The sequence below is a fragment of the Melitaea cinxia genome, chromosome 2 (assembly GCF_905220565.1).
Source record: "Melitaea cinxia chromosome 2, ilMelCinx1.1, whole genome shotgun sequence".
NCBI lineage: Eukaryota > Metazoa > Arthropoda > Insecta > Lepidoptera > Nymphalidae > Melitaea > Melitaea cinxia.
In genome coordinates this window covers 20,240,614-20,263,074 of record NC_059395.1, presented here as the reverse complement: position 1 = coordinate 20,263,074, position 22,461 = coordinate 20,240,614, and the positions used below count along the sequence as shown (strand labels likewise).

The 22,461-nt window shown below is 36.2% G+C and overlaps 1 protein-coding gene across 1 annotated transcript in view; it reads left to right on the top strand.

Annotated features, from left to right (window-relative positions):
• Window positions 1-18,968, top strand: part of LOC123662667 (histone-lysine N-methyltransferase 2D) — a 47,228-nt gene extending 28,260 nt beyond the window's left edge. Inside the window, exons 3-5 of the mRNA XM_045597475.1 lie at window positions 10,429-10,605; window positions 13,649-13,883; window positions 18,940-18,968. Of these exons, the coding sequence (XP_045453431.1) occupies window positions 10,429-10,605; window positions 13,649-13,883; window positions 18,940-18,968 (441 nt within the window). The remainder of the gene's footprint in view (window positions 1-10,428; window positions 10,606-13,648; window positions 13,884-18,939) is intronic.
• The last annotated feature ends 3,493 nt before the right edge of the window (window positions 18,969-22,461 follow it).

The window sequence follows — 22,461 nt, the reverse complement described above, 5'->3', positions numbered from 1 at the left end:
GTAAATATGTTTAACTATACTGCATGCAATTCAGTTTTTAATACGGTTCTACGTAACTATATGTCACAGAATAGCGTAACGCACGCTCCTCCGTGACTCCGTGAAGACAGGGGTAAATAAAAAGTATTCTAGTAACGTAAAGGTTGGATATTGTAAAAAATATATTTTTTTGTACTACTTATAAGTGATCAATATAAATGTTTCTTGAACACATAGGGTTGCAACGCGGTTATTTTGCTTTAAACCGACCCTGCTGTATAAGTTTCATACAAACTATCAACCCCAATTAAACCCCCTTAGCGGTGGAATATCGCAAAATCCGTTTTTAGCAGACGTCTATTAATTATAATTTACCTCCCTGCCAAATTTCATCTTTGTCCATCCTGGATGAATGGACCATCCAGCAGTTTTTGAGTTCTCGTGATGAGTCAGTGATCTTTCTCTTTTATATATATAGATTACAATGCATTATTTGAACACCTTCTCACCATGTATAAGGCATACATTTTAAATTTTAAGTCTCTTACTTCAAAAACATAGGACTTTTATATAAACTTCCAAGCCCCGTTTTACCCTTTTAAGGGTCGAGTTTCGTAAAATTAGTTCTTAGCAGATGTCTACGCCTTATAAGAAACCTACCTGACAAATTTTAAGTTTATAACTGTTATAGTTTCGGAGATTTCGCGATGAGTGGGTCAACGTAACATCCCCCGTTTTAACCCCAAAAGGGAGTTGATTTCTAAGAAACATTATTTGGGCACCTTGTTACCATCTATAGAGCATACATTTTAAATTTCAAGTCTCTTACTTCAAAAACATGGGACTCTCATACAAACTTCCAACCCCCATTTTACCCCCTTAGGGGTTGAGTTTCGTAAAATCCGTTCTTAGCGGATGTCTACTTCCTATAAGGAGCCTACCTGCCAAATTTCAAGTTTGTAGGTGTTATAGTTTCGGAGATTTCGTGATGAATGACCTTTCGCGTTTATATATATTATAGATTTATATATATTATAGATTATAGATAAACGAAGACTCGATAAATTATTTCATTAAATATAGATCGTCGATTGTCGTTGCTAATCCGAGATAAAATTAATCGCTCAAATGAACTAAACAGCGAGGTGAACTGACGTGCGATACCTTATCTATAATCATTTTAATTCTAAAATTTTTATCTTCAAATTAATATTTAGATTGTAATCTCGACCGCACCGATCAACATCCTTAGTGTCTTCTCAACTTTACGTGACATTGGCGAAATCGTTTGTGCTATTTTGACATAATTGACAGTATTCAAGTGAATGAATGTTTCACACGGACAGTTGCGACGCTGACATGCCATAAATTAAAGAAGAAGATGAAGAATGAATACTTTCATTTAAAACCATGTTAGACGACGGACCCATCTCTCTTGTTACGATGAGAGATATCTTTAAATTACCACAATAAAATGTATAATTCTATATTCGACAATAGACAGAGATCTATTTACGTGCTTGGAAAAGATTTCGAAATCAAGATTGCAATTTTTATATATTTATTTCATATTGACATTATTAACATGTTTGATAGCCATGAAAAGTAATATATTATCGCAATACCAAACCTCCCGATAAATTTTATTACTTACTTATCAAACACCGTAGGTTAAAACAAGAACATAATTAGTAAAGCAAAACTCTTGGCGGCAAACTCAATTTCTCTTGATACAATTCAAACTTCCTGATCAATTAGATTCTTTAATGCTGACAAAAACATATTCGTTTTGAGTAATAAAAAAAACCTTACAAGTCATTTCCTGTGTGCGCCGCCATTTACAGTTAGTGACGTCACTAACCTAACAAAAAATCGTCTTAATGTAAAGAATGTTTAATGAGCTTTCTAAGCTAGAATGTCAAATTAAAGCGCTGTATTTCAAGCTAAAATAAACAGCGGTAAATAGAGAAAATTAGCTCGTAATGTATGACTCCGAGTCTATAACGGGTGTCTTCGGAAATATCATCCATTTTACTGGACGATGGTAACGACGTCGTAGGATAGGAATGTTTACTTTTTTTGTTCGTTGTCCGTGTTTTAGTATTAGAAATAATATAAATTTAAGCCTGTATAATAATGACTCAATTGATTTAGACCGACATGCTTTTTGATCATATTTCCTCTTTAAGTTTCACATGTTAGTTACTAGTGTCATCTATATAACAAGCTAGTTAAGTTTATGTCAGAGTTGTACTCTGTACGTGCGAAGTTATGCAGATCGCTGTTGCTCTTATTCTCATTATTCAAAGTAGCGAACTATACATTATTTTTATATTAATATTTATAAATAGAGACAATTATTTCATGAGCGTTTCCTCTTTGCCTTTTTGCGTCATATATGTATGTATATGCTGCCTGTTATCAAGTCTTTGTCGCTCAGGACGCATGAGACAATTAGTTAAAGTTAGTCGAACTGAAAGAGCAATATACGCCTCTAGACATAATACAGCCTGCTGCGTATTTATATCACGCTTATCTATTGTTTAAAACACCGTATCTTCGCTAAGCTGCTCCATACACTCATTATATTATCCTTATCCGTGTTCGCACGTTCGAACTGTTTTATAATTTATTCAGATTACTGTAATTTCCGTGCCTTTCGGCCTTGAGTTTTCGTATTATTTAGCGACAATACCGTTTTAAATACAATTTATTTTAATTACCAGTGACTCATTTATTAATTAATTACTCAGCGTCAAAAAAAAATAACTGAGGTGGGCCACAGCAGAAAATGTCCTGCTCAAAATCTGGTGTACCCAAATAATACTGCTTTCAACCAGTATTATGTTCCTGTGTTTAAAAAACTAACCAGAGTTCCTGGGGGGACTGGGGGTAGAGTCAACAACCCGCTTGAAATACTTATGTTGCAGGCGTCTATTGGCTCTGGTAATCGCTTACCATCAGATGAGCGGTACGCTTGTTTGCCGACCTAGTTGTATATAAAAAAAAATAGATAAATTTAGATTGTAGATGATGGATTGTACCTGTTGCGGTTGCAGGTTCGATCCCCGCACATGACAAACATTTGTATTGGCCATACAGGTGTTTGCCGTGGTCTGGGTGTTTGTGGGTCTCCCCACCGTGCATCGGAGAGCACGTTAAGCCATCGGTCCGGTTGTTCTTATGTACACCTGATAGCGATCGTTACTCATAGTAGGGAATATATCCGCCAACCCGCATTGGAGCAGCGTGGTGGATTAGGCTCTGATCCTTCTCCTACATGGGGAAAAAGGCCTATGCCCAGTAGTGGGATATTACAGGCTGAAGCGATAGACTCTAGTCATTCCTACTCTTAACGAACTCTTTAAGTTACGGTTTCTACCTGCCGTGATTTAAATCTGATATTGTCTCCTGTCGAAAAACTTTTCCCGTCTACTAGGAAATCACTTGAGTTTTAAAACGTATTTATATAAAGTACTAAAAACATCGTTCATGAGATTCGATGCTAACTATGCAGATTTCAAATTTAAATTATGCATATAAAATATTTCAAACAATGAATAATTATTTAAAATTGCTTATTACTTATTCGCTTCCAATTGGTTGTGTTTAATGGATTAATTAACGTAATAAGGAAACAGCCGTTACCTAATAATAATACACACTCATACATATAAGGCGTAGATTCGTGCAATTATTGTGACCTCTAACCCTCTCAGTATCCTAAATATCTATAGTATTCAATAGGTTAATTTTCGTCCCATCTATAGACACATTCTACCTTACCTTTAATAATTCATACAAATTCCGTTTTATATTTAAAAAACGAACGCTTCAAAAGTGTTTTCCTTAACAAAACAATGTTGCAAGACTTGAATGCCATTTAATGCGATATGTGACATAACTTTACCAGAATAATAAGATTTTAAAATAAAAAATTCTAAAAATGTCGACCTAGTGCGACTCGAACTGCCCACACGAGATGTTGAACTACCATTTAATAATCCATGTTTGTAAAGATCGAAACGTGAAACAAAACATTTTGGCTATGCTGGGAAAACTTTTATTTTTAACGTGGTAGCGGTCACAGTAATATATATTGTTTAATACTTCTACGTTATTACTTATTACTGTTTTAAATTCCCATTGGGTATGAAACCCTTTCAATATAAATTTGTCGAATTTACGAACACCTTAAAGTGAGAATGTTCAAGCGTAATAATATTCCGCGGCATGCAAATTTAAGACTATCGCAATTTTAGATATATTGTTTTTACGTATTTTTAAACGAAATTTAACAAAGAAATTAAAAAAAAAAAAGTTGTATCAGTTATGCCTATTACAATTCTTATCACTGATAGCTGTTTCTTCGAAGCAACCTGGTAACTCAGGACTAACCTTATTGCCGCAGAGATAAATTAATACAGATTAAATGTAAACAGATTCTTTTATATTGCAGTTAAATATCCACGTGGTATATCGTTAGAGTTTCAGGGTATGGTTTCTGCGTAAAAAAATCGGTGTGACGAGTGCACGTGGCCGATAGTCACGGTCGAGCGGGCGCCGATCAGCGTGTTATTGTTCAGCTTTTTATTATTTAAATTCGTGGCTGGTGGTGACCATTGCGTCCACGGGCTTGATTAATAATAAGCCTTACATTAATCCGATTGTTATCGTTAAACAAAATGAGGAATTACAAAGGAAAACCTAAAATAACTATCAGACTGAATTGTCGCAAAAGCATAAGTATATATAATATATATATATACGGTGCGTCCCTGATGGTAAGCGATTACCATAGCTTATAGACGCCTGCAACACCAGAAGCATCGCAAGCGCGTTGCCGACCCAATCCCCAATCGCCCCAGGAGCTCTGGTCACCTTACTCACCAACAGGAACACAATATTGCTTGAAAACAGTATTATTTTGCTGTGATCTTCTGTAAGGTCGAGGTACTACCCCAGTCGGGCTGCTCTATATTTTGAACAGGAAATTCTTGCTGTGCCCTACCTCAGTTAGTACCCTACCTCTCAGTTAAGTTTGTCTTTTAATTACTTAAAATATTTAACATATATGTGAATAAATATGACAAACACGAATTTTAAAATATCTATAAATTCTTATCATAGGTACTAGTAAACATTTATCGGATTAGTCGGATAACACTGTGATACGAATGTTACAAAATAGTGGTTCTAGGAAATTAGCTTTAGTCACGGTGGACTTTCGAATACCTCCGAGCACTTGTAGACACACCCAAGTGTTTACATGGAACAAGGAATTTGTTTAAGTTGATAGGGGCCGTAAGACACGACAACATATCTTGATAAAAATCTGGAGCAGCCCAAGTTGAAAAGTACCTCAACTCAGAAAACTGCAGTCCAATAGCACTGCTCTCGCCAGAGCAGGGTATATGTATGTGTGAGTAGAGTATCTGGAGCTCCTAGATAGGATCGCTAATACGATTGTGCGACTCCTGGAACTACTTTCAATTAAGCAGACTGTATCGACATTTGTATACCATTCTGTCAGAATAAAAAAAAATTACCGACTTCAAAAAAAGGAGGAGGTTCTCAATTCGACTGTATCGAGTTATCACTAATGAAGCGTATTTCCTTAACAATTTTTTTGTCTTACCGAGTTGACTGATTTTGATAATTCTTTTTTTATTCGAAAGCTTGTGCTTGTCATATGAGGCTATTGGAATTTGATTGAGATCTGATGAGGACCTACTTTTTGAGTAATCTTTGATAACGCGTATTTACTTGACTATTATTTTGTCTATCTACGTTGTATTGTTTGTCAATATACCTAAATTAAGTCAATTAATCATGAACAAAATTATACGGTTAACTAGAGATCCCGCGTAGTTTCACCCCATCTAACGTTTCGATACCACTCCCCTTATCAATCATGTGTCAATATGATGTAAATGTAAGTAGTTAAATCCGCTTTAATTTTATAAATGTAAATACACCCGCATTCACTTAATAATTTAATGTTAATGTAATGCAATGTAACGTATTTCTCGTGGCTAAGTCGTTGAACCCATGTTGTTGAAATATAAAAATAGTATAAACTAGGGCTCCTCCCCCTCTAAGACCCCCTTTGAAGGACTGGAAAAAATAACCCTGAAATCGTTTAGTGTTAAGTAGATTGTAATACTTTCTATTTATTTTTATATAGAGATAGTAGCGAACAAAACCTACTAAAATAACATAACACTACCGCGAAATTTTGTTTCATTATATCACTAGCCGCAAAAGATATTTGACTAGATACTTAACAATTTCTTTGAATGCGATTTTTGTATTTATATGTACATATAACAAACAACGTTTAAATATATTTTTTTACAAGATATATATCAAAAAAAGTAAAACGTAGAAATTAAAAAAATTGCGTTTATATTGATTTGTTTACCTTTTCCTGAATTATTTTGTGTGGTGGACATGAGAAGTCAACTGAAGCCGTGATACGGAATACAGCTCGTGCTATCGTCTCCCCATTAATTGACTACTAATAGCTACGTTAGCTATAATAACCCAAACTTTGCCACAGTCACCGTCGACTGTCGACGTCAAAGGAAATTTTGGCCCCACTACACCAGAACCATACCTGATGACCATTAAGTACAGAGTAGTATATGGACACAAATTCAAAAAGATTAAAATATTACAAGGCACTTGTAACAAAGACGTGTAATTCATCGCTATTGAGTAGAGTGCAGCGCTTAATTGTTGATCGTGACTTTTACGGGTTAGGACTTGAGTCAAACTGTAGTTACGCGAAGTTAGCGTACATCTTTTAAGGCTGCTGTTTAATAATCTATCGATTAAATATATCCAATAGATGTTTGGAGATGTGTACATGTTGTGTTATTTGATAAGTCAAGGATTAACTATAAAATACCGTACGGTGTTTGAAATTCAATTAAAGTTGTAATCTTTCGACCGTAAAGCAAAAATGTATTGAAAAATCATTACGATACTCTGTCTCGCGTCTTATGAGAAAAAAGTTATTTGTTTTTACTTATAATATGCCTACATTTTTTCTTTAAGTAGGTGCACAGAAAGTAAACTGTATTTCGTGTACGAAGGCTCTTTGAGATGTCTCATGCATTCGTACATTACCTACAAATAATTGTGTTTACTTACTTAACGGAGCGATAGTAGCATAATACTTTTCCAATCTTCAGCTTTATAGCAGTATGATTTTGTTATAACGATAAATAAATCAAGTTCCAATAAAGTGAGTGATCGATTGCCGTAACGATTCTCTTATCAGTCTCGACAAGCGTGCGTTGTGACGTAGCTGTGAGACGGCCGTCCAGCGAACACGTAGCGCAGGTTTTCGCATCCGCGGATGTCTTTGTTTCTCGCGTACCAGTGAGGGTTCATGTACATGGAACATAAATTGTGCTGTTGGAGGATAAGTTATTATAAATAATTTTTATGCGCTATTAATTATCCCACGCAGTATCACCCGTGGACTCGTATTGTCAGGTTGATTAATTTGTATTAACGTCTTCGCTCTCATATTTTGTAACGTGTTTCATCTTAACTTATTCATTTCTTCGATGAATGTCTTCTTTATTCATTATTACAAATGTTTTAGTGCACTATACATTGTTAAATTGTACTTGATCATTAAAAAAAATTCAAATTAGTAACGTATGTGCTCAAATTAATGCAATTAAATCTAAAAAGGTTTTGCATATAAATACAAAAAAAAAAAATATTAAATATATTCCATCGCGCTACACATTCAGTGTACAAGCGGTCTGACGTCGCGTGTGAACATGTGACGTTTTTCCCTTGAACCTCAGGACCGGATTCCACGCCAGTTACGAGTCTTCAGGAAAAGAGACATATCGTATGAAAAACAATATTTTCCATTCCAACGCCTATAGACGTATACCGTCGCGATGGCGATAGTGTCTAGTCAATCCGGTTTTATATGCGAATTGAGTAATCGTTTATAAATAAAGTAAAAGTATTTACGTAATGAAGCAGTCGGTATATGAAAGTTTTGGTTCTTTAAAGCTTCTGCGTATCGATTAGCTTTCTTTGGTAAAAGGGAAACATTGAAACGAGAAGCGGTACCGCTATATGTTCGCATATAGGCGGTTGTCGCTTACTCGATACGTTGCTAATATCTCATTTGGTCGAGATTTCTTAACCGTTATGTCCGCAAGTTTGTTTTTCGTTTCGTTCTAATGACTATTTATCTATTTTTTTTTACCGACTTCAAAAAAGGAAGAGGTTACTCAATTCGACCGTATTATATATATTTTTTATGTATGTTCAGGGATAACTTCGTCGTTTATAAACCGATTTTGACAATTCTTTTTTGTTGGAAAGGAGATGTCCCTAGTTTGGTACCATGATAAGGAAACCAGGATCTAATGATGGGATCCCAGAGAAATCGAGGGAACCCTCGAAAATCCACATAGCTACTGTACTGGGTTTACCGATTTTAATAATTTTTAATTTAATCGAAAGCTGACGTTTATCATATGTGGTCATGTTTAAATCTCATCGAGATCTGATAACAACTTTTGGAGTAATCTTTGATAATGCGTATTTACTTGTCGATATAATTGAAGTCGGTTTTTTTTTTCGTTTGCCAGCAAACACAATTATATATTAATGCCATAAACGATCGACTGTTTCACGTACTTCAGTACATGAAAATGATCGTTTTCGTCAAACGATCTTTCCTAAGATTAAATTCCATTGCCATTCTACGTTATCTTTCTTCAACTACCGTTGGCATACATCAAAACTTGTTGATAAACAATCCGTCAAAAGAATTTTCTATTTAACGCGTTGTTTATTTAAGAAATAAGTAGAACACTATCGAAGGTTTGAACACGTTCAACCGACAGACTTCGTCAACAATAAGTTGACATAACACGTTGGTAACATAAATCATCTGTCAGTCACTATTTTACTATTTACGTAAACATTTATAACTGTGAACGCCCACAGACTAAAACATTGTACATAGTTCTTATATAAAAAACTGTCTAAACGTTTATGTATCTACATAAGCTTAATTCTCATCTATATTAATACTAGCTGACCCGGCGAACTTCGTATCGCCTAACACAAACTTTATCGTATGGTATTAAAGTTCAAATTGACTTTTAAGTATTATCACAAATGGATGTATGGGAGTATAGAAAAGTGTTGTTTTTAGACTTTTTCAGGAATTTTTTTTTTTTTTTAGAATTTTTCTCTCCGTAAGAACCATCCTCGTACTTCAAGGAATATTTTAAAAAAAGAATTAGCGAAATCGGTCCAACCGTTCTCGAGTTTTGCGCTTAGCAACACATTCAGCGACTCATTTTTATATTATAGATTATAAAGAGGTAAAGTTTATAACTTTGTTTGTATGTAGGGGGTAATCTTCGCCAATACTGATCCGATCATGAAAATTATTTCACTAACAGAAAGCTATACTATTCAGGAGTGACATAAGCTATATTTTGTTGTCATTGAACAAAAAATTCAGTGGAAAATAATAGTATATGTAAATCAAGTCGGAGAAATGCGAGCGAAATGAAAACTTTACTATATATTTGCACGCACGGGTCGGCTAGTTTTATATATAGTGACTAAAATCCAAAACAATAAAATGTACATTAACGTTAGTTGAACAAAAATGCATTCATGGGGATTTGTAGTCAGGGCGCGTGGGTGGTATTTTACCAGAAGCGTGTCATCGTCAATATACTTTTCCGACTTTTGATAAAAGTGAATCACTCAACCCAGACACAGATTTTTAGAGGACGATACATTATTCTAAATTAAATGTTTGATCTTATCTCATATCACGATAATGAATATACGAGCTACAATTCGAAATACTGTTGCACTTGTATTGTGTTCAAAAATGTACTCAAATGTCGCTAAATATTATACACTTAAAACATATCTTATGTTTTGATACAAACGTACATAATTCACATACTGACGTTAACGACATCAATAAAAATAGCAAGTGGTAAAAATCATATTGTCTTGACACCAGGAATAGGATCGCCAATGTGCTCCTACGAATGCAAAGGTCTTCATCAAGTGGACCGTATTCTTCTTTGCCATCTCCGTGGTATATATAAAATTACATAAAGAAAGAAATTTAAAATAATCTTCTTGAATTTTTTTTTTTTTTTTTTTTTGACATTTAAACAGTTATGTAATAGATTTTTGTTTTTTAAAAAAGTAATCTTCGCAAAGCACGACTTATGTATATTTTAAGAGTTTTAATAAGGATTAATTTATTTTTATTTAAGACTAAAAAAATTTAGGAAATTGCGAAAATAAATCCACGAAATAGCGAACCCGTCAATTGTTCATTTTTCACCCTAATTCAGATATGAGTTTCCTTAAAAATGTCAACAAACAGTAGGAATATTGACGTAAAATCTTTCACCGTTCCAGGCCGGCGAAGCGGGCATAGTGGTGCTTCGGCCCGAGGCACTGGCTCCCGACTCGGAGGACGAGGAGGAGGACGCGCGGCCGCCGTCGCCGTGCAGCGTGCGCTTCGTCAACGACAACGTGCTCATCAACGGGAAGTCCTCCATGGCCATCCGGATCTGCAGGGACAGGGCCGCTAAGGTGGGAACAATTATTTACATTAAAAAAACACATATTTATTTAATTTTTTAATTTTTCATCTAATATATAAAATTCTCGTGTCACAGTTTTCGTTGCCATACTCCTCCGAAACGGCTTGACCGATTTTGATGGAATTTTTGTGCTTATCCGGTATCTATGAGAATCGGCCAACGTCTATTTTTCATCCCCCTAAATTTTAGGGGTAGTCCACCCTTAAATTTTTTTTTTATTTTTTTTGACAAAATTTTTAATTTATATTTTTTTATGATACAACATTAAAAAATACATACAACCCTGAATTTTCAACCCTCTACCATCAACCCCTATTTTTAAATAGCGTTTAGCGGCAAGACAACGTTTGCCGGGTCAGCTAGTAGTCAATAATAGGTAGGTACTAATATATTCAGTGTTTGTCGATGCTCGTTTTATTTTCGATAGTTTCCGATATTTCGACATCGTCGCAGAAGCCATGGTCGCAGGTAAATGCGCATCTTGTATAATTCTGAATAATTATTTCAATATTACTCCACATCACATGGTGAAATATTAAAAATTAAAGATACTCCCAATATTTTCGAGGTTGACACAGCTGTTGTTACCCACTCGAAGCCCTATCTCAAATTACCATCCTGTTGTGTTTAAGGTGCATTCGTTCTCTGTCCCACGAAGCATGTGTTCGTTGAACCCTCTTATAACGACCCGTATTTTGTGTCGTTGCTAGACGACACGCGCGGTTTCCTCCGTTTTAAGCCTCGATACGTGTAAGAAATATATTTTTAGTTAGTACAGCTACTCCCGTAACGACAATCATCATATGATGTTTAAAAGTTTACACATTTCTGTGAGAAAATGCTATCTATAGTCAAAACCTTAATTTTCAATGAGTCCTATAGATTGGGACTGATTTAACAAAATGACTGACAGGTCAAATATAATGCCTATAGTTGTGGGTTTGAATGACAGTCAAAACTAATATATATTTCTATACAAGTACATTTCTCTGGCAGCTTATCCTTATGGGTCCTCCCGCTCTGCCTTATAGAGAGCACATGTAGCCGTCGATTGTGGTTATTATCACAGAAACCTGATAGTGATCGTTAGTCTCCGTAGGGTAGTTCAGTTAATAAATTCCTAGCTATATAAAAATGTGCATTCAAAAAAGCCTAGACCTCCTACAGATTAAACTAATTATAGAACTATATAGCTGAAATTAAAGACTAAATTCGTAAGTAAAATCGCGCCAGTCGTTTGTGTAATTAATATTTATTTAGACACGAAAACGTTGAACTATTCATAGCGTAACATTCTTGTAGTCTCTGTAAATGTTTGTTTTAATTTAATTGCCTTCAATCTCAACAAGTTTGAAATTATTCAATTATTAAGATTGTACAAGGTTAAATTGAAGAGTAATCCGTAGCTCTAGACAAATTAATAAACAGAAATAGTTTCACTGAGTATTAAGATATCTCAATTAGTTCCAGAGAAAATTAATTTAAAGTTTTTGGGAGGCTTAATAAATCTTGAAAGGGCTTGTTGGCCGAGATTTTGTGGAAATTGATCTCAAAGGTATTATATTTTTCACGCATAAGAGTAACTTTAGAACAGGCTTCCAGGCTAGGGTAGCTAATTATTGTGCCAATATTTCATCTGGATCCCATGGCAAGTGTTATAATATCAATAGGAAACATTCTGCTAAACAGATGTTTAGCAGAATGTTTCCTGAGTTCATACGTTAGGAACAGTGGATTCGAAATCTGCGATCTCGTTCCGTTTTCGAACTCCTGTCGTCAAACTTGTCTTCCTTGAATTTCCTGATTTTTTTTTTTTCGCTTTCTGACATCCATTACATAAGAAAGAAATTTGTATAAGCCTTTTTTTTGTTATTAAGAGTAAGAATATATTGAAAAAGTTCATACACTTGACCCTACGAAGTGTACGGTACACTGGCTAACGTGGGAACACGTGTACTTGTATCAGTGTTACTACTACTTATAACAAGGTTGCACAGATTTGTTGTAACATAATCCTATAAGTTAAGAACTATTTGAAGCCTACTTTACTTCATCATATAATGATATAAAATAATACAGTTTCGTGGTATTATTAACAGGGATTAATATTTATCTATAATTATCATAATTATTTTGTTTTGATAAAAATTAGGTAAAGACAATAACATAAATATGCATAACAAAACTGAGTTATAGAATCAAACTTATATATGATTATCATAAAATAAAAATAGTAATATTTGCTATCAAATTTTTTTTTTTTTTTTCGGCTGCTTATTTTCATCACTTCAGCCTATCGCAGTCCACTACTGGACAAAGGCCTCCACAAGCTTACACCAAAAATGGCGTGAACATGAGTTCACGAGTGAACACACATGAGTGTGTTGCCCAAAGTCAGCACGCTGGGCAGGCGGCTTAGTGACCGCAGGGCTGGCTTTGTCTTACCGAAGACGCTGCTGCCCGTCTTCGGTCTGTGTATTTCAAAACCAGAAGTTGGATGGATATCCCGGCATCGGTCGGCTTTTTAAGTTTCAAGTTAGTAGTGGAACTGTGTTATCCCTTAGTCGCCTCTTACGACACCCACGGAAATTGAGGGCATGGTATATTCTTTACTGCCGTAGCCACACAGCTCTTAACTTACCTTATAATGTACTAATCTCGTTCATCATCTCAATTATTTAGTATAACTTTAATTAAATGTTTAGTATAAAGCTGCATACGTGTAGCTGTAGGTCAGTCTAAAGAGAGCACGTGTCGCCGACACAGACCGTCCGCGTCCCCGGCACAATGAACGCGTGTGAACCTTTCGTAACACAGAACATACTACTGTTACGACATCGCGTCAGGTGCCATTCATATAACAAATGTACAAACTGAAGAATGCAATTAATTTACTCTAAATATTTGCATGTGCTATGTGGGTAGTATAATATTAAAGAGCTTAAGTTATGAGATGCAGGGATGGTTGATCATAATCCTAAAAATTACTTAGTTTTTAAATATTTAAAAAAAAATTAATTTATATATTTCAGTTAAAACTGCAATTCGACGATTCCTTGACCCGCACGTTCGAGTACCCGTCAGAGACGTCGCTGTGCGAGGACAGTCCGTCGCCCACCGCCAACGCCAACGCCAACACGAACGCCAACGCTAGCGCCAACACGCCAACCCCCACCGACCTGAACGCCAACAACAACAATGGCGATGCGCCCCAACAGATCGCCCAACCAGCTCACCTCGCACCGCTCGTCGCTAACACACATATCGGTATGGTGGAACTTATCATTAGTTATCATATCATATAACTCTTTATGTCCACTAAACGTCTCCTGTGACATGGACGTACCGGTACTCTTCACTTTTCTCTTAAATGTGACTAATATGTTAAAAGACTCATTAAAATCGATTCAGTAATTCCTTAGATTTTAGTAGCTGTTCTGATGCCATTTCAAAGGTTATTTTATCGGCGATACAATCAGAAAAAAGAAAGTTAGAGGGCGTCTTTCAACTGCTACACTCTTATCCACAGACCCAAAACATGGCGTTCAGAAATTAATATATTCTTTATTTTTGCCTATACATGTAGTGAAGTGATAACTGCAAACGATCCATATTATCAAACAAATAATATCACAATTAATACAAATTAACAAAGACCGTTTTTCAATGTAAATAGAGCAATTTAGGCACGTAGGTTGTATAAACATGTGAACAAACACGATTGAGGTTACAGAGAAGTGTTACAAGTATGTCACCTAAGAACAATATTATCAGAAATATGTTTACTTTTCACAAACAATGGCAGTGCAAACCACAAACATATGAATATCCTTTAAGCTTATGACTGAAACGTCTACAACGATAACCTGCTATAGGCGTATCTTACTAATATATTTCTGTAAAAGAATATTGGAATGTAGAAATGTTTGAAATCATCTTAACACGTGATTTCAAGTAAATATTTTGTAGATAAGGTAAATGTACAGTCAAATACAATTATATATATATATATATATATATATAAAGTCATCGTTGAGACCAATATTTTGCATTAGTGGGTCGAGTTTGTTTTTGTCAATTAACTGCGTATTTATAAGTACACGCACTTGTACAGCAACGTCGACAATAGATGATGGTAAGAAGTGGGTTAAGAGTTTTATAAAGAAAAAAACAATTGGAGACATTGATACATGTGCTGTCACTCCCGTTAATTGACACCCTAACTTGACAGTGGTCACACTGAATTCTTAAATAATGATAAATTTATACCCTTTATAATATATAAAATATATTATTCGATTGACACTTCGAAATAGTTCTAAATTAAAAGTTCTATTTATAGTGCATTCAACGAGCCGAGATACCAAACGTAAACAAACCAAATGCGAGGCCATTCAACTATGCAGGGTTTTGTAACCTTTTTTTTTACTTAGGAAAATTTTTAAAATTTAAAATATATTTATATTTTGATAATTACTTAATTAAATATAATTATTTATATAAGATTTGATACTTCTTAAAAAATAATTATCAAAATATAACAATCACCCCGAGTGCTTCAGGACACGGAATGAAATAAAAATAATACAAAATCAAAGGACCGTCCGCGATCCGAATGTTTTCAAAGTCAGTTAAAATATCGTTCGACATTGCAGAGAGACGTGCAGCAGATAGCAAACAAACAAGATAGAAAGAGATAGACTATATTTTGTTTGTCCCGTCGTCGCTACGAAAAAATGATGGGCTTTGTTTATGTTTGGTGTCTCTTCTCGTTGAACAGACTTTAGATAAATATTTTTTTTTCATTCAAGTTATCCTAAGTTTGTTTACTTTTAAAGTAATATCTCAAAATATGTTTTAAATTGGCAATATTTCATTTATAAATGTTTTTTTGTTTATCTCAAATACCCGTTTCTTGAAGTCTTAAGTCCTCATAAAAAAAAAACGGTTCCGAAGTTTATTCTTTATAATGTATAGATTAAAAACCAACGTCAAATATATCTGTTTGTCAACTCCGACACGCGACTGGATGACACTTGATGGTAAGCGATTACCGTAGCTTAGACACCTGCAACACGGGAAGCATCGCAAGCGCGTTGCTGAGCCCATCTCTCCCCAGGAACTCTGGTCACCTTACTCACTAATAGGGACACTGCTTAAAAACAGTATTATTTAGCTGTGATCTTCTGTAAGGTCGAGGTACTACCCCAGTCGGGCTGCTCCATATTTTGAGCAGGAAATTTGTCTGCAAGAGACGGACTTATACGTCACTTTCAGGGCAGATGTAAACGTTAATTGTTGGTGTTGTTTCGCACGATATTAAGCCCTCATATATTATAATGAAACAACTTTTTCGAATCTTATCGCGGTTCATTGGGTTTTTTACATACCCGATGTTTCGGATACTTTACAGTGACTATTGTCACGGGAGGACTGACCCCCATATATCTAAACAATATTTAATATCATATCAAAAATCGACCGTTCCAGCGGGGATCGAACCTGCATCTCCGACTTACCGTGTCGGTGCTTTAGCCAATTAAGCTATTGAACGATGTTACCGCTAGATCGAAATTTTTGATATATGATCATTTTATATTCGGTCTAAGCGACCGTGGCGCCGTCTATAGTGTCCCCATATATCTTTAATTGCACGGCTCTCGTGCCACTCCTTAAGAGTGTATGCTACCTCAAATTGCTTGTTTTCCACTCGGCAGGATGTCCATATCTTCCAAACTACTGAATATTTAAGTTTGAAATTTATGTATGGTAAAGTTCAGGACATAAACTATCTTTCATATGTTTCGAAAACACGATTCCACAAAAATTTTTCGATACAAAAAAATCGCAAAGTTACCTCTATTTTTGTATTAAAACCTTAATATCTCAGTAAATATAGAAGTTATGTACTTGAGATTAAGCATGGTAATTGAAATAAGTATGAAGAACATTTTATATGTTGCGTTTTTTAAAACATAACTATTGATAATGTTTGTGGGGAGAAAATACATATAATTCGCGCGATGAACAACCAAGCGCTCTCAATTCTCGTGTGTATTTAGTACGGGTGAAATCTGAATTCGAGCTGAGGTAGTGTAGCCCCTTAAAGAGTGAAGGCCGATAACTCGCAACTCACGTCCCGCCCGCAGTGTCGCGAGCGCGCGGCCGCCTGCTCGCACTGCGGCCGGCGCGCGCGCTCGAGGCCTTCGTGTGACGTCACACGCCACACTTCGGACACGTACTCGTATATCGTAATAGGCTAGATACTTTTACTTTCTTATTATTTTTTAACTAGGACTACAGTTTTTTTTTCTATTTTCTTTTCTATTTTTGGTTTTTTTTTTTTTTTTCGTCTGACTAGTTTTTCTATTGATATGATATTTTTTCTCAAAAACATGTAGTTGTGTATAGTTGCATTACTAATAATTATCAAACTAATTCATTTGCTTTGTGGACTTTCGCAAAGCATTTGATACGGTCATATGGACACACCTCTGGACAATACTTGCAAAAATGGGTGTACCGCATCATTTAATAGTTCTGTTGAGGAGGCTGTATGAAGATGGTACTGCAGCGGTAAAAGTGGATGATACCCTTTCAAGTAATTTTAAGACTGAGGCCGGTGTACGACAAGGATGCATCTTATCGCCATTACTCTTTAACACCTACACAGAGTACATTATGCGTATTGTCCTGGAAGATTGGAACAAAGGAATATCGGTTGGGGGACACGTGATAAATAACCTTAGATACGCTGACGACACTGGCCTTCTCGCACAGACTAGAGAAGACATTGAAAATCTTTTGACCCGTCTGGAAAATATCAGCCTCCAATTCGGACTTGCTATCAACCGAGACAAGACGAAGATGATGATAGTGGACCGGGCTGAACAAAGTGGAAGCAATGTACACAAAATAGCTAATTGCGAAGTGGTACAGAACTATATTTACCTCGGCTCCACTATATCAAGTACTGGAGGATGTGGCGACGAAATAAGGCGAAGGTGCGCCATGACCAGGTCTGCTGTGGAACGACTGGGAAAGATTTGGAGAGACAGAAGGATCACCAAGAAGACTAAAGTCAGGTTGATGAAATGCCTTGTGTTTCCAATCTTTCTCTATGGAGCCGAAACTTGGTCTCTGAAACTGCAGGATCGCCGTAAAATCGATGCATTAGAGATGTGGTGCTGGAGGCGCCTCCTAAAGATCCCGTGGACGGCGTTTCGCACCAACGTATCCATCCTCAGAGAACTTCGTATCAAAGACAGACTATCATCAACTGTACAACTACGAATACTGAAGTTCTTTGGGCACATCTCTAGAAATGAAAACTCGATGGAGAAACTAGTGGTGCAGGGCCAGGTGGAAGGCAAGAGAGCACGCGGTCGGACGCCAACCCGCTGGACAGACGTCATCATAAGAGCTACTGAGTCCACCATGGTCCAGTGTACTCGCGACGCCTCCAACAGAGGGAAATGGAAGCACATCGCCAGGAGAGCTACCCTCGAAAATATTATCAACCCACCAAACACCCCACTATGTACCTCGTCAGCGCAGCCACGACCACTCTGACAAGAGTGTGCGACTAAGAAGAAGAATTCATTGAAATAATATATTCAAATACACAATATAACTCAATTAAGTTATAAATAATTCATGATAAGTCAATCGAATGCATTAATAAATCATATGTTACATAACAGTAATTAGTTAATAAATACAAGCGGTATGTTTACATAGCAAACAGAGATACGCTGGCCCAGTCACCTCGACCGCGCTTATCTCTTACGCAAGATGGTGATTGTCATTGTTATTTAATTAACTTATCCTTACAGAAAAAGCCTTGTACGGCCCTTAAGGTTAACTGTAACAGGATGAGACATGTGTCTGATGATATCTATTGTACGAGACCCGTAAATATTTACGAAAGTATAAGTGGGAAATTACAGACCAAATCAGTCAGACTTTCTATAGTATAGTGTAATATAAAGTATTGAGAAGGTTTGATCAAATTAAGAAATCTTGTTATATAGTTATTTTGTATCTACGCGTCAAAAATGTTTCTATAGTTATGAATTTAAAAAAAATCCTTTTTCTCAAGGATAAACACTAAAAATTAAATATAGATTGTTTTTATTATTATTATTTAATTATTTTTTTTGGTTTAATGTGTATGATAACTACTATGAAATTATTATAATTAATCGTGGCTGTCCAACACGCTACGTTTGGAAACTAGACAGAAATAATTAATGCAAGCTTATTATCAGTACAATAAAATTAACAAACAATTAAAATTACATATTAAAACAAATTGTTTTAGATAACGATTTTAACAAAAGCATAAATTAATGTTTTTTGTTACATACTTATTTAGAAGTACATGAATTTGAATTTATACGAATAAGAAAATTTAGTAGTTGTAGCTGTTTAATGTTTGAATCTCGTCTGATATAATATGACTTGGTATTCATTTTATTAAGAATTTATTTTTATCTTTTACTTTTTTATTTAAAGTTTTATTTCGTATTTCTCTAAGCTAGTGTTATTGGACTGAGCGGGCTAAATGATTGCTAGATTGGTTAATGTTTATTTTTGTATAGGGTTGCCAATATTATTTTGTAAATTTAAATGACAGCATACTTTTAAAAATATAGGTTTCATTTTTGTATGACATTTTTCCAGTTTTAAAAGTCTTACATAACTATGCCGATAATACTTATTACTGTTAAGTGTTAACAGATATTATACATATAAAAGTATATTAGTGCGGGTTGGCAACCCTAGATCTAGTTTACTTATTTACTTTATTACATGATATCTTTGACAGTGACTATTACCACACCGAGAGCCTTAATACTGATATCGCTGTCTTTTCTCTGTAAACAAAGTTCCACGTTTATCTTTTTATTATGATTTTGTATTTTAACTTACTATCCTATTTTGTCTATAGTAAGCTACTGCAAGTTGACTAGGTAAGCTATAGTGAATATCCTCATGCCCCGTCTATATTGTCTGTCTGTGCCCTAGACATAAATTATAAATGATCAGCTGTGTGTATCAGTGTCGAGTGCCACAATATAAGGGTTCCGTCCCGCAGTGTCGGCGTCGCTGTCGCGCTACACGCCGAGCAAGACGCGCGCCGACGCCTTCCAGCTCGGCCTCACGCGCCGCCCCGACACCGCCGCAGGTACCGTACCGCTTACAGCTTTATTGCACTTTCCTACATTATGAGAAGCTTTGCTTCGCTTCAGCCTGTAATATCCCACTATTGGGCATAGGCCTCTTTCCCCAATGCGGGTTGGCGGATATATTCCCTACTATGAGTAACGATCGCTATCAGGTGTACATGATAACAACCGGGACCGACGGCTTAACGTGCTCTCCGAGGCACGGTGGGAAGACCCACAAGGACTGCAAGGACTGCACAAACACCCAGACCACGGCAAACACCTGTATGGCCAATACAAATGTTTGTCATGTGCGGGGATCGAACCCACAACCGCCAGCGCAACAGGTTCAATGTTAGGCTGTAACCGTTGCGCCAACGCGGCGTCTTAAGAAGCTTTGTTTACCTATCAAAAACTGCTTAGACCAATAACAATTCTGTGTGTTTTTTTAGTAAGTTTTTTAGTAGTAGTAGTAGTTCGGTAGTAAGCGATTATCGTAGCATATAGATATCTGCAATCGAAGCATTGCAAGCATGTTGCCGACTCTAACCAGGAGCTCTGTCGATCTTACTGACCGTAGGAACACCATACCATTAGAGCTTATTATTTAGCTGTGATCTTCTGAAAGATAAGATAATACTGTAAGATACTCTCCCCTACCTCAATTAAAAAATATTGTATAAGAGCTCTTACATAGTGATTTTCAAAAATAAAAATTTCGATGTACAAACTAAGTACGTACTAGTAGAAACGATGGCTAAGCTCTAGACTAGGAAAAACCGAATTATGGGATTTTTGGGTGTGGAGGGCGGAGGGTGTAGGGGAAGCTACACAAGGTAACACTGCCATACTTCGAAATGTTCGATTCGATTTTTCCTAATCTAAAGCTTTACCGAAACGGTTCATCATTACAGCCTATACAGTCCACTGCTGGACAAAGGCCTCCACGAGTTTACGCCAAAAATAACGTGAACTCATGTGTTTTGCCCATAGTCACCACGCTGTGCAAGCGGGTTGGTGACCGCAGTACTGGCTTTGTCGCACCGAAGACGCCGCTGCCCGTCTTTGGCCTGTGTATTTCAAAGCCAGCAGTTGGATGGTTATCCCGCCATCGGTCGGCTTCTTAAGTTCCAAGGTGGTTGTGGAACCTTGTTATCCCTTAGTCGCCTCTTACGACACCCACGGGAAGAGAGGGGGTGGCTAAATTCTTTAGTGCCGTAGCCACACAGCACCGAAACGGTTAGTCGATATGATTGTTGATGTGTAATTCCAGATACGGAGCGAACAGAGGTCGAGGGCGAGGCGCGAGAGGCGGGCGAGGCGAAGCCCGAGCCGGACTCGGAGCTGGCGCGCGCGCTGGAGCTGGGCCTGGGGCTGGAGCTGGAGCTGGAGCTCGGCGACGCGCGGCCCTGCGCCGCCGAGAGCGCGCGCTCCTGGAGCGAGGCGCGCACGCACGCCACCGACCTGCTGTTCTGAGGCCGGCGTGCTGGACCGAGTGAACCCCGCTAGGAACTGAGGCGCTGTTCTTGGAATGAGCTTCATCTACAACTTTGCTTGGACTGCAATTTATGTATGATTTTATCCCCTCCTATCCCTATCCTTAGTATCCTTTGATCAAAAACAAAACTAGTAACTCAACATCAACTGATGTTTGCTATCTTTGACCGTGAACGGGAATCTTATGTGGGGACAATGTAATGATCTAATGACACTTAAATCTGCTAGAACTTGTCCTCGGGTGAACTTCTGTGATTCTAAAAACTAAACGAAATCAATCCGATATCCGACAATCGACAATCATTTTATCAATTTAAGCATTTATTAAATACGAAACGAGTTTTCAAATCACTCAAACAAAAACGTACCATTTGTTTATTTATAAATTAATATATACGACATATTTTATAAACTTTATATGAAGGGAAGAAAAATATAAATACTTTGTAAAAGTGTTTTTTTTTTAATAATTAATTGTAACCTACAATAAATTTCTCAACTTACAAACATAAAAGCCGCATATCTTAATATATAAGCTATTGATAAGCATTCCCTGTTTAATGATAATAATAATAATATTTTTTATTCGACAAAATTTTGCAAAGGACAGATTCATAAAATATCGAGTGGAGTTCGCTGCAGTCTTCCATACGATCCAAGATCTAATGTTGTCATGCCCCAGAAACAATATTTTTGTAATAATATTGAATCATAATATTCTTTTTATGGTGTGAAACAATTTTTAATCATCTTCCATGTAGTGAAGTAGTGTTAACGAACGGTTATATTTATAATGCCAAAACATTGTAAGCCAATTATTTACGGTGGAGTAAGTTAAGTTCTGCTCAAGAATGTATTCAATAACTTAGGAACTCCGAGTCATATCTAATTTATGTACTTAACATACACGTCTATTTGATAATGATCGCTTGACTGATTAGCTTGTAATTATAAATTACATTTGGACATCTTTTCAAGCATTTTACGTGTTATTATTATAATATATATTTATTGTAATACAATTAATATTAACATAAGGTGGATGTGTTGTAACGGTGTGTATACTCATTGGATCTAATCATATTTGAGGTCATTCCTTCGAATTCATTCCTAAATTTTTTGACATGAGATTTTTGCCAGTTTTTACATGTTTTGTAATAATAATAATAAAATTATAT